Source organism: Oncorhynchus clarkii, chromosome 14, assembly GCF_045791955.1.
Source record: "Oncorhynchus clarkii lewisi isolate Uvic-CL-2024 chromosome 14, UVic_Ocla_1.0, whole genome shotgun sequence".
Taxonomy (NCBI): Eukaryota; Metazoa; Chordata; class Actinopteri; order Salmoniformes; family Salmonidae; genus Oncorhynchus; species Oncorhynchus clarkii.
In genome coordinates, this window is record NC_092160.1 from 20362534 (window position 1) to 20376555 (window position 14022).

The 14022-nt window shown below is 42.5% G+C and overlaps 1 protein-coding gene across 5 annotated transcripts in view; it reads left to right on the top strand.

Annotated features, from left to right (window-relative positions):
- The first annotated feature begins 229 nt into the window (after positions 1–229).
- LOC139366404 (protocadherin 19) overlaps positions 230–14022 on the top strand; it is an 83272-nt gene continuing 69479 nt past the window's right edge. For 2 of the 5 annotated variants that reach the window (XM_071103852.1, XM_071103853.1), the window contains exons 1-2: positions 230–2824; positions 7671–8022. In XM_071103852.1, coding sequence (XP_070959953.1) covers positions 678–2824; positions 7671–8022 — 2499 coding nt within the window. In that variant the 5' untranslated portion in view covers positions 230–677. The remainder of the gene's footprint in view (positions 2825–7670; positions 8023–14022) is intronic. The other 3 variants (XM_071103854.1, XM_071103855.1, XM_071103856.1) reach the window with 2 other exon arrangements.

Consider the following 14022-nt stretch of genomic DNA (forward strand, 5'->3'; position numbering starts at 1 on the left):
GATATAATTGCCAATTGAAGAGGAAAAGTCATTACAAAGGAAAAGTCATTACAACTTGAACAAATCATTCATATGCATTTGTGGACGTATGCGTAAAATTCAGTGTGTCTAAAATTTTCCTTATGGTTGTTGAATCGCAATCATGATGCTGGGAAGAATTGAACTGGATCATTTTTAGCCAATAATTTAATTTTCAGTGAACATTATTTTTGGGGGTAAACCTGTTCATTAGAATTTTCCTCCCTTTTGATTTTTTAATTCATTATTTACATTGTTTTCCAGCCTGTATCGAAATGGTCGGTTTATCATGTCAGACGTTCCTATAGTTGTAGCTTGATACAAACAGCGCAGATTTATATGTTGTTCTGAGACCATCAGTGTTCTGAGACCATTCATAATGTTTTCTAATATCTATCCTCAAGATCTCACGCGTTGCAGCAGATTGGAGAATGTGGTTTCTCTCAGAAGAGTACAATGAGGTAGATGGACTTAAGACCATATAATCAAGTTACATGTATACCAGATAGGAGCCTTTTCTGTTATCGAAACCTATTCCAAGGATAACTTTTCGATGAGATTCGCTAACTGGAAAATTTTGCAAGGTTATCTCTGACATGCATAGGTGTGCGTGATCATACGAGGTCCCAATTAAATCTAAGGAAAAATCAACAGGTACAATGTACGCCAAGGAAATGGATTTTATGCAAATTCTTTGGATAGTCCTTTTATGCTGGACTGGGGCTGATTCTGTTATCAATTTGAAATACTCGATAAACGAGGAGCAGAAGGCTGGGTATATCATTGGAAACGTGACAAAGGACGCACAAACTCAAGGATTTGCCATTGCACCGCGTGCGCCGTACTTGCGGGTCATCTCAAATTCAGAGCCGCGATGGGTGGAACTCAGCCCTGCTGGACTTCTCCTCACACATCAGAAAATAGACCGAGATGTGGCTTGCCGACAGACGTCAAAGTGCACTGTCTCTCTGGAGGTGATGTCAAACTCCATGGAGATCTGTGTGATTAAAGTTGAAATTGTGGATTTGAACGATAATGCGCCCAGGTTCCCCACAAACCACATTGACATTGAAATCTCAGAGAATGCCTCCCCTGGTACCAGGTTTCCCCTAGAGGGGGCAAGCGATCCGGACTCTGGGATTTTCGGTGTGCAATCATATTCGATCACCCCGAATGAGCTCTTCGGGTTGGAGATTAAGACTAGGGGGGACGGGTCCAAGATTGCCGAACTCGTAGTGCAAAAATCGTTAGATAGGGAGACCCAGTCTCACTACTCATACGAAATCAGTGCAGAAGACGGCGGAGACCCCCCAAAGATTGGCGCAGTTCAGCTCAATATTAAAGTAATGGATTCGAATGATAATAATCCCGTTTTTGACCAGCCTGTGTATACAGTGAATGTGATGGAGAATTCTCCTATTAATACACTTGTAATTGACTTGAATGCAACGGATCCTGACGAGGGAACTAATGGTGAGGTTGTATACTCGTTTAACAGTTACGTCACCGAGAAAACTAGAGATGTATTTAAAATCGACCCTAGAACCGGTATTATCACTGTAAATGGCCCGTTGGATTATGAAGCAACCCATATTTACGAGATTGATGTCCAAGCCAAAGATTTAGGTCCAAATTCTATTCCGGCTCATTGTAAAGTCACGGTCAATGTGATGGATGCAAATGATAACCCACCTGTCATTAGTTTATTGTCGGTGAACACAGAGCTGATTGAAGTTAGTGAGAACGCGCCACGTGGATACGTTATTGCATTAGTAAGGGTCTCAGATAAGGACGCTGGCGCGAATGGCAAGGTGCAGTGTAGACTACAAGGCAACGTCCCTTTCAGGCTCCAGGAATACGAGAGCTTCTCAACCATCCTTGTCGATGGCAGGCTAGACAGAGAACAGAGGGACACGTACAATCTAACTATCCAAGCAGAGGACAGTGGCACCCCTCCTTTACGTGCCACCAAGTCGTTTGTAGTGAAAGTCACAGATGAAAATGATAACCCTCCCCACTTCCTAAAACCCCATTACCAAGAGATGGTCCTAGAAAATAACCTGCCCGGCTCATGTTTGCTGGCAGTGTCTGCTGTAGATCCCGATTTGGGCATGAATGGCACCGTTTCATACACCATCGTTCCCAGTGAGATTAAACACATGGACGTAAACACATATGTCAGTATAAATCCTTCAGGACGTATTTACTCCATGAGATCATTCGACCATGAGTACACTAGGACTTTTGACTTCAAAGTTTTGGCCAGGGACCAAGGGAATCCGTCCTTATCCAGTAACGCGACGGTGCGCATTGTCGTTTTGGATGTGAATGACAATACACCTGTTATGACTACTCCACCCCTGGTAAATGGCACCGCGGAAGTATCCATTCCAAGGAATGCAGGGGTGGGTTACCTGGTGACCCAAGTCAAGGCCGACGACTACGACGAGGGGGAGAATGGAAGGCTCACCTATACCATTTCGGAGGGAGACAGGCCTTTCTTTGAGATAGACCAGGTGAATGGAGAGGTGCGGTCCACTAAGATGTTCGGGGAGCAGGTCAAGTCGACCTACGAGATCACAGTGGTGGCACGCGATCACGGGAAACCGTCCTTGTCGGCCTCTGCATACATTGTTGTCTACCTCTCACCGGACCTGAACGCCCAGGAATCTATTGGACCAGTAAACCTGTCATTGATTTTCATCATTGCCCTGGGCTCTATTGCAGCTATCCTGTTTGTCACTATGATTTTTGTGGCAGTCAAGTGCAAAAGGGATAACAAGGAGATCCGAACGTACAACTGCAGGTACTGAAAACAGCTCTTCATACGCATCTCATTACTTTGGTGTTTCAGTCAGTCATGGTTATAGCCAAGTACCTATTTTCTTATTCTCATGGGCCTACATTTACACATTTTATTGCCCATTCAGGGGTGCGCGCGTGTGTTTCTGCTGGCGATATGCGCGCCCTTGCGTTGGTGCCTCCGTGTGTGTGTTGTTCAGGCTAGTCGTGAGTGCACGTAGCTGTATTTCTAGTGCATGTTTAGGGCCCCAGATGTTAGGCGGCACTAAGGAATGCAGGTGCCCATAACTGATAAGAAAAAATGGCCAATGGACTCCTAGACCAGGCGCTGTTGCCTTACTTCCTTTTTTCAACACGCACAATTAACTAGGACTAATAATCTTGACTAGGCGAGAACAATTAGCTGAATTTTACAGCTATTGAATTTCTAGTGCATTCTATTCCCAAAGGTTTAAATGGATGTTCTAAAGAAGACAGGATGGCCTACGATTCTGCAAGAATGATGACATAGTAATGATGATATTGGTAATAATAGTGTTAATAATAATACAGAATAAAAAAAAAAGTAATGCAAATCAAGTGGGATCTACTATTGTACTAAAACTACTAAGTAATGCAGCTTTGAACCATCTAGGCCTCTACTCCGTGTATGACTATGCCTCAGAAGGGAAGCACATTATTATCTTGATCCATCATAATAAAAATGTTTTTTTTCATCAATCTGTATAGCATCAGCTCTCACTTTGCCTTGTGTATTACCACTTAAAATATATAAAATATATACATTACCAGTCAAAAGTTTGGACACACCTCCTCATTCAAGTGTTTTTCTTTATTTTTTACTATTTTTTTACATTGAAGAAATAATAGTGAAGACGTCAAAACTATTTGCCTTGATGACAGCTGTGCACACTCTTGGCATTCTCTCAACCAGCTTCACCTGGAATGCTTTTCCAACAGTCTTGAAGGACTTCCCACATACGCTGAACACTTGTTGACTGCTTTTCCTTCACTCTGTGATTCCATATGTTTATTTTATAGTTTTTATGTCTTCACTAATATTCTATGATGTATAAAATAGTCAAAATAAAGAAAAACCCTGGAATGAGTAGGTGTGTCCAAAACTTTTGACTGGTACTGTGAATTTGTCAATTTAACCTGAAGCTATTATCATATTTCATATTTTACACTCAACATCATTCTTGTTGATGTGCTGCTATGTCAGGCCATTTCATACATGTGGCAATTGGCTGACCCTGTATGATTCCTCCATAAAGTAGAGCAAATATACATCTCTCAGTAAGTCCCAGTGGATGAAGCTCTATTGACCAAAATGTTGGGTTGAGATCCAATAAACACACATGTAGCCTAAGAATGCCATTGTGCGGCAGTTACTTTTTTTTTTTTAACATTGAGTTTCTTCTCCTTTATGCACTTAAAGAACTACATAAGGTGTCCAGACAGATCTCCTTTTTAAAGTGTGGACCTTCACAGGCACACAGAACAGTTTATTTCCAAAACACTATACCCACCAATTTTTCACGTGTGTTTTTTCATCAGAAATGATTGCTTATGGGTACCTTCATATGTGTTTAAAATATTACTACTCTCAGATTTGTAATTCATAGATTTTTAGATCTGTATTAAAATGTAAAAAAAAATACACTTGTGCAAAACGCTATATATCCATTGTTTAGCTGGAATAGAACGTTTGCATCCTGTATATTAGTCTCAACTACTGTAGCTATATTAAGATGAATGCACTAACTGTACGTCACTCTGGATAAGAGCATCTGCTAAATGTAAAACAAATGTTACTTGTAAATGTTTTACATACAGATCTCATATTACTGAATTGATTATTTTGTTACAAAATATATTATTTACATATATTGTCACAAATGTATAATTTGTACAGTTCTTTATAAAAAAAAGGCCATTTGTTCTATTTGACTGTGTAAAACTTAGCAGTACCACTTATTTCCCAGAGAGTGAGGCAGATATATAGTGTTTTGCAAAAAAACATGACTATTTGTTTAAAGTGATAGATTTCAAACAAATATATGTTTCTCATTCAACAACCCCATGCCATGATTAGATAGTGAACAAACACACCAATCTATTTCTTTAAAGAATCTCTTTAAATAATCTCTTTCATAAGTTCTTTAAAGAATAAACATTTATGTACCAATATTTCTGAAAATATTGCGTTCTGAAATGAAACTTTTCACATACTCATGGATAATGGTTAATATTGATCACCTATTGATTTGAAATCTAAAGCAGTCATGTATTTGCAATATCATGTGATGGTTGGTGAGATATCCACATCAGGTTTCTCCAATCCATATTCTTTAGAGATGTAGATTTGATGAGGGGTTCACCTAGTAGGAGAGCATCTTTACATTCAGTATTCTAAGTATGTAGTATAGCACCTCTAAGGCCTAACTTGTTAAGATACATAACTTCTACTGAACAAAATTATAAACGCAACGTGCAACAATTGCAACGATTTTACTGAGTTACATTTTTTATAAGGAAATCAGTCAATTTAAATAAAATCATTAGGCCAGGATCTTTGGATTTCACATGACTGGGCATGGGCGCATTGGGCAAAGGCCACCCACTGGGGAGAATTCGTTTTTTCTGAATGAGTTTTTCCCAACAAAAGGGCTTTATTACAGACATAAATACTCCTCAGTTTCATCAGCTGTCTGGGTGGCTGGTCTCAGACAATCCCGCAGGGGAAGAAGCCCGATGTGGAGGTCCTGGGCTGCAGTGGTTACACGTGATCTGCGGTTGTGTGGCCGGTTGGACGTACTGCCAAATTCTCTAAAACAACGTTGAGAGGCTGCTTATGGTAGAGAAATGAACATTAATTTCTCTGGCAATAGCTCTAGTGGACATTCCTGCAGTCAGCATGCCAATTGTGCACTCCCTCAAAACTTGAGACATTTCTGGCATTGTGTTGTGTGATAAAACTGCACATTTTAGAGTGGCCTTTAATTGTCCCCAGCACAAGGTGCACCTGTGTAATGATCATGCTGTTTAATCAGCTTCTTTTTATACCACATCTGTCAGGTGGATGGATTATCTTGGCAAAGGAGAAATCCTCACTAACAGGGATGTAAACAAATTTGTGCTCAACATTTGGGACCAACACTTTACATGTTGCATTTATATTTTTGTTCAGTATAGTTTCAAAGTGACATTGTTGTCAACACAACAGCCCACAGACTAATTTAACGACATAAGAATAAAAACATCTGTTTTCTGAAAAGCCAATGCTCTTAGAGAACTATGCAAAAGACTCTCAACATAAGTTATGTTATTAAGACAATTTATAGGGGTTTTAGGGCATTTTATATGATTTGATGGCTGTCATTGTCATATTGACAAATATAGCCTAGTACATTTCTCAACATGCTTTCAGATTTGGATGTGACCCACAGTGCACTATTTCTCTAATAAAAAAAACCCCACAAGAAACCAACCAACCATTCAAACAAACAACTAAGGTAAATCAAATAATATCTGACCCACACCACCTAACCTTCCTCTTTAAAAATCCTGTCTTGTGGCATAAAAATCATTTTCCTGCTGGGTACTGTAATCAGTATTGATTTGCAGTGCTCCTGAGTAGTTAGCTACCACCTCAAACCTGAGCAGTGCTTATCTGTAATTTATTGCTCATTCTCTTTGATTCTCCTGTCCATTTTCTGATTTTGGGCCCAGAAGCACTAAAGAGAACAATGACAGAACAATGCACTCTTTTTTTTTACCCTCAGTCTCTTCTCTCCCCTACTCAGACTCCAAAGATTGAGAGAGAAAGAGAGAGAGAGAGAGAGAAAAAAAATAACAGTTTTGAGATATCCTGAAAAAGAAACATTCGAAGGCTGCTATTACCATTTTCTTTGCTAGAATGAAGGCATGGAAGAGCAGACAGACCCAGACTTCATCATACATGAAAAGGAAAACCCATCCAGTTAATACTAAGGATGGGGAATCTTCCTAGGGCATTTCAGCATATGCAGCCAGGGCCTCAAGTGTTATTAGATGCAGGCTAGAAACAAGAGTAAATACTATTTCCAACCAGTGCTAAAAATATACCTTTGGAGAGTGAGAGTCCATGCAAATGTTTGACACGTTAAAACTCAGAGGCAAGGCCCGGGTCAGGAGGGATTCAAGGGTTCAGAGCACAAGCTGCTTAAAACACAGCTTCCCCTCATAAGAATTTGCAAGCCTGGATGGAGAATGGACCCGAGCATCAGCAGCAGCCTTTCCATAAAGAATCTCCGGCTTTCTCATTTGGGCTGATTAGAATCAAAATGCTCTGCTCAAGTCAGGGAACAGCCACAGAGACTAGGCTCTAAATGAATTTGAATTTACAGTGCTCCTGCACTCCATATTGCCAGTGGGCCTCGCTTGATAATGAAAGAAAAAAGTGAATTAGCAGTGAGGCTTTAATATGATGGCATATTCTGGTTGGTGATCTTCAGTATCGTCTTTTGTTGTTGCCTTGTGTGCTTTTGTGGTTTGGCATGTTTGCATTGTGTGTGCTTGTTGTTTGTGACATGTCAACTGTGCCGAGCATGCAAATAAAACAAATGAGGGATGACGGCTCCATTGGTGGCCCGGGGAAGGCGGTCAGGCTTGGGTGGAGGGGGGGGGGGGGGGTCACTTGAGCGTGGCTCCTCTGTCTCGCTACCCCGGATGCTTACCAATGTGCTTGCCACCACCACGGCACACTTCGGTCAGCACTCTGGCATGGCTGAGCGGGGGGCCTCTGGCCGAACGACGTGTGCCTGTGGGCGGGTACGACAGAGCACTGCTTTATTGAGTCTGTTCAGTTTCTTCTACTTGCGCAGGGTGGCGGAGTACTCGTATGGCAGCCAGAAGAAGTCGAGCAAGAAGAAGCTGAGCAAGAACGACATCCGCCTCGTGCCGCGCGACGTGGAGGAGACGGACAAGATGAACGTGGTGAGTTGCTCGTCTCTCACCTCCTCGCTCAACTACTTCGACTACCACCAGCAGAGCCTGCCGCTGGGCTGCAGGCGCTCCGAGAGCACCTTCCTCAACGTGGAGAACCAGAACTCGCGCAATGCCGCGCCCAACCACGGTGGCTATCAGCAGCATCCCTTCGCCAGCGGGCAGGGTCCCCAGCAGCCTGACCTCATCATCAACGGCATGCCGCTGCCAGAGGTGAGACCACGCTTAGTTCGCTCTGATCTGATCTGTCCCTGCAGCGTGTTGCTGTTGTGCCAATCTGTGCCAATGCCCTGGGGGAGAGGGGGACAGGGGGTGGGTGTACAGGACAGGGGAGATCGATGGTTAAGACGGGAACATAGGAGAGTGATGGTTAAGATGGGCCCAGTCGACTCTCAGACTCACTACTCATTGTCATGACTGCGTAGTGCTTCAGCATCCAATGGGTGTATTGTTGTTGTGTGTTACAAAATAGTCTTTGAAGGATGTATAGTCACTGTGGGTTATAATATAGTCTTGTAGAGAGTACAGTTACTGTGGGTTATAATATAGTCTTTGTAGGGAGTGTAGTCACTGTTGGTTATAAAATAGTATTCGTAGGGTGTATAGTCGCTGTGGGTTATAATATAGTCTTTGTAGGGAGTATAGTCACTGTGGATTCACCTGGTGAATGTCAATTAGAGGTCTTCACGGATCCACCTGTACTCGAATACCCTGCCTTGTCCGGAAGGGCCGGTACAAATTAGAATGCGACTGCTGCAGTAGAGAGGTAGAGATATTTTAAAATGTGTGCTGCTGCTCTTGCTTTTCAAGAGAGTGGAACATGGCGTGTGTAGATTGTTGCTATTGTTGGCCAATCATAAGTCATCAAAGCAGCAATAGTCTACAGTCATAGAGCCTCCATGTGTGGCAAAAGTCAGGAGATATCTAATCAGTGGAAGATTAAATTAAAATGGCGGAATTAAAAGTTAAAGGACAAGGATAGGCTACAACGAACAAGAGACAACAGTTAGGCTGCTGCTTAATATTCTGGGTGGAGTTGTTGTTATTTGTAACTGTAGGATGAGAAGCACATCCACTGCAGCCTGAATTAGCCTAGCTAGCTAACGTTAACTTAACTAGGTTCTCACGGTTTGATGCAGTCAAGACAGGCACGACGTAATCATATTGCATGATAAATAACCTAGCTATGGCAGCTATTAGTCTACTACAGAGCGAGTTGGCTTGGTTGGTTGCTGTCTCTTGTATCTCCCTCCCTCCTCCCTGTTCCCTGTGTCACTCTCTCACAGTATGGCCCCTCCCCCGCCTGCTACGGCGGCACCTCTCTCTACTACATTTAATAAAGTAGCTTAAAAAATGACCTTTCTGCTGCTTCTATCACTCGGATCGGACCGGGTCTGGATCTGACCAGATCTGTACGGAACGGGTGTAATTGTCCTCAGGTCTGTTCGAAACAGGATTTATCTATATTTAACAAAGATCATTTATGTATCGGTTCGGGGTGGGAAAGCCCCAGGTTCATTTCGATCTTTTTAGATCTGTGAAGAAGTCTAAAGTGAATGAATGGTCACATTTACCGTGGATGTTCTGTCAACAGATTGAGCCACACCTTCAGGGCCAGTCATAAGCTCATATGTTCCAGAAACATAACAGATATTCTATACGGAGTCTGGTCAGACAGATACATTTGAGAAATAGATCAAGGCCTTTCAGAGGTTTATTTGTTTCAACTAATTATTATTAAGTAACTGGTTCCACAGCCTTTTTGTTTACTTAACTTTTCGATCCAAGTGTTACCGAACTTAGTCCCAACTTGAGAAAACGTTCAGAAAAAATTCAGTAAATGTATTATGCTGTCTTTGCTTAACAAGTTGAAAACATTGTATGTTAAAAATACTGTGTGTGTAACTCGTTCCACAGCCTTTTTTTTAGGTAAGATGTCCAAATAATAACGACCAATGCACAGACAGGAAACAGAAACAATGACACCTGGGGAAGGAACCAAAGGGAGTGACATAAATAGGGCAGGTAATCAAGGAGGTGATGGAGTCCAGATGAGTCTGATAACGCGCAGGTGCGCGTAACGATGGTGACAGGTGTGCGCCATAACGAGCAGCCTGGTGACCTAGAGGCCAGCGAGGGAGCACACATGACAGTAGTTGAATGAACATATGAACCAATTGGAGCAAACACATCACTTGATTTTTTTTACAGAGTGCCAGACGCATTGATCCAGGTTATCAGCTCCACCACCACAATGAATAATCATTGCTCGATGTGAAACTGCCCAATCGTCATGCAGTGAAGGCCAAGGTTGCAGCTTTGCACTCCGCGCAGCTTGCTATTATATAGCTATAGTCACCCCACCATGCATAGGGGTTGATTGTATTGCCGTAGAGATTCAGAAGAAAGCAAAATTCTCGCTCGAGTGTGCTATTCAAGCTGACAAAAGTGTCCACTAACCAGCTGATCTTAAGACTATAGATTTTTGCCTCTATGACCTAGTCTACTGGATTCCTGGACAACCTCTCTAGCTTGACCTACTGCTATGGCCCTCAGCTGGGTAGGTGGTTCTCACAATCTTGTTCAGCCCCAAGTAAAGCAACCCCAACCCACCCATCACATATTTGATGACTCCAAATCCAGTTTGACATTCAGCAAGAAGAAGAAAAGTCTAAAAACAAAACCAGAAACATAAGAATGATTATTGATCCATTGATTGGCGGATCCAGTTAGGATCTGGGCACTTATTGGGTCTCGCGAGGGTCAAAAGGGCCCCGTTTACAGCCACAATGATTTCCTGCAGACTGTCTGGGATAGATGGGGAGAGAGGGGGATGGGGAGAGGGAGAGAGAGGGAGAGGGGACAGGGGGAGAGAGAGAGACAAAGAAAGAAAGAAACTAAGAAAGGGTGTAGATCCATCCCGTGGAACTGTAAAGTCAAGCGTTAGTAGAGGGGAACGAGTGCATGCCGCTATGCTGTGTCCAGGCCTTTATGTACCCACAGGTAGCATTCAGGTCACAACCCTCTCCATGAGCAAAACACAAGGATAGTCCAGCCGGCACAAAGGAATTCCTGAGCAGTTGTTAAACCCAGGCGTAGTAGCCTGTCTTGGCGGCTTAAGCATCCAATAAAAAAGCACCTTAGCCGCGGGATTAGGGAGGCCTTTCTTTGTTTCGGTTCATGAAAAGAGGAGAGAGGTAGAGGGAGAGGGGGAGACAAATAGGGCCGTATATCGAATCTGATGATCTCATATGCAAAGCTTGGAGGTGTCTGATAGGGCTGAGTTAGGGGGTGGCTGGATGAAGGAAAGGAGGGAGAGGGATGGAGGGAAGGAGGGAGAGTGTCTTAATGCCAGGTGTCTGGGCCCTACCGCATTTTCTCATTTTCCTAGCGCCTGGGATTGGCTTGATTAAGGCAGAGGGGCTGCTTAACATGCAAGCATCGTCGCAGCTCCACGTTCCACATGACGTTGACAAACATCTCTTTGACTGCGGCCCCATGCATATTTCCTGTGGACTGATGGAGAGAGGAGGTGCTGATAGCTAGTCGATGGAAGAGAGGGAGAGAGAGAGAGAGAGAGAGAGAGAGAGAGAGAGAGAGAGAGAGAGAGAGAGAGAGAGAGAGAGAGAGAGAGAGAGTATCTTCATGTACGTGTGTGAATTCTCCCCCTCAAGCAGGCTGCAGCTATCTCCAAATATTTCTTCTCCACTCTGACATTTAGAAAAGACAGTAACTCCGTAACCACACATTGCTGTTAAATTACAAAAACTGTTGTCAAGTGCAATTACATAGCCATTTATGTAGAGTGTAAACAAACAGTGCATCTGTAAAATTAACGAAAATACAGCTGTAGGATCTTAATTTGATTAGTATTATAGCAGAAAAATTATCCTGCAGCACGAGGATTTGAATGTTTAGTTCATAATGTTGCTTGATCAGCAGATAGGCTATTAGCTGGCCAAAATGAGGCTGCAATAAAGTGCAATACTGTTAATATCAACGTGTGTTAGTGCAGGTTTTGACTGAATGGATGTAAATCATGAAGCTCATCTGCGGTGCAGGAATATTCTCAGTAACAAAATGAAGATAATACATCTGTAGCTCTGTCACGGTGAGCAAGCCCGGGCTTGAAACCCACTTGACTCCACAAGTCCACATTTCCCCGAGGTCTAGCTAGGACACTAGAGCACTGTTGTGATTAGTGAGGCTTTTGCTTCGTCCCCAAAAACATTTGTCATCACCTTGGCGCCAGGGCGCCGTCATAATCATTTTTGAGTCAACCACTGTTTTACTGGTTTCATTTCCAACCTACTGTATGAAGCCTAGGCCGAGACTCATGGAATTATACTATTAGGATTTGAATAAGAGGAGAAGAAAGAAGAAGAATAGAAAAGATCAGAGTAAAAGACTTCATGTATAATAATGAGGATTTTGATTTTAATTATTGTTATTGGATTTGGCTTGTTGGTGTAGATGGGTCTCATCAACACTCAGTACATGTATCAGGTCTGCTACAGTGGTTGTAGTATTCTACTTCAGATAGAGAGAGCTTTTTAGTAGTACTTCACTGACCAGGTATTTACTGAGAAAGAACATAGTAGTTAGGCAGGTAGTTAGGCAGGAAGCACCTATGTACAGTATCACTTGTTTGTTTTCAGGGATTCACTAAAAAAGAACCACTGGGCACCATTGGTACCAGGTAATCACCAACAGGAATGAATTACACCCATTGTTACCACAGAATTTCCAATAAAACACCAGATAAATACCAGTGAAAAGAGGAGCATAAAATAAACTACCATCAGCTGTTCCAGCAAGGAGACACAGGTAGACTACACATAGCAGCAGACTGGTGCATAGTATACAGTAGTTGGCCAAGAAAACAGTGGCAACCCTTCCCCAACGACTTTCTACCTGCAATTGCATTGTGTGTACAGTATTCCCTCTCCCGAGACACATGCAGCTCCAATAGACATCCCAGTGGAACCCCTGTCCAATGTTGAGAAGCAGCAGCAGCAGCTGAGAGATGTTTGGTTGACCTGCCTGTGGTTGTGGTTGCAGATGAAAAGACTAGAAGTCACTGGAGAATAGAGCCTTCTGCCATGTCTTAATTATACCAGATCAGTTGGTGGAGAGAGACAATTAGACAGTAAGCAATGGCCTTTGGCTATAATGTGTTTTTGAATTGGTAATGTGTATTCCTGTGACTTGATTTTTCCTCCAACTGTGTTTCCATAAAATGAATTTAGCAGAAAGAAAATAACTTATCTTGGGTATTGATTCAGTTTATGCTTATCCTTATGCGGGAAAGAGATTGAATTTTATAAAATTGTTATTGGGTTTCATTATGGTGTTCAATGAAATGGAAAAAAGGGAGGCAGTCTTTTAACTCTAGTGTTAGACTTTCTGTGGAGAAACTGTAAGAAGACCATTATTCTCGAGTTCTATCGTTTTTTATCAAATTTAGTCAAATCAAATCAAATGTTATAGGTCACATACACATGGTTAGCAGATGTTAATGCGAGTGTAGCGATCAAACAATTCCAACAACTACCTAATACACACAAATCTAAAGGGGTGAATGAGAATATGTACATATAAATACATGGATGAGTGATGGCCCGAGCGGCATAGGCAAGGTGCAGTAGATGGTATAAAATACAGTATTTACATATGATATGTAAACATTATTAAAGTGGCATTGTTTAAAGTGACTAGTGATCCATTTATTAAAGTAACCAGTGATTGGGTCTCAATGTAGGCAGCAGCCTCTCTGAATTAGTGATGGCTGTTTAGCAGTCTGATGGCCTTGAGATAGAAGCTGTTTTTCGATCTCTCGGTCGCAGCTTTGCTGCACCTGCACTGACCTCGCCTTCTGGATGATACAGTAGCGGTGTGAACAGGCAGTGGCTCAGGTGGTTGTTCACCACACTGTCTGTGTGTGTGGACCATTTCAGTTTGTCTGTGATGTGTACTCTGAGGAACTTAAAACTTTCCACCTTTTCCACTGCTGTCCCTTCGATGTGAATAGGGGGTGCTCCCTCTGCTGTTTCCTGAAGTCCACGATCATCTCCTTTGTTTTGTTGACGTTGAGTGAGAGGTCATTTTCCTGACACCACACTCCGAGTGCCCTCACCTCCTACCTGTAGGCTGTCTAGTCGTTGTTGGTAATCAAGTCCACTATTGTTGTGTAGTCTGCAAACTTGATAATTA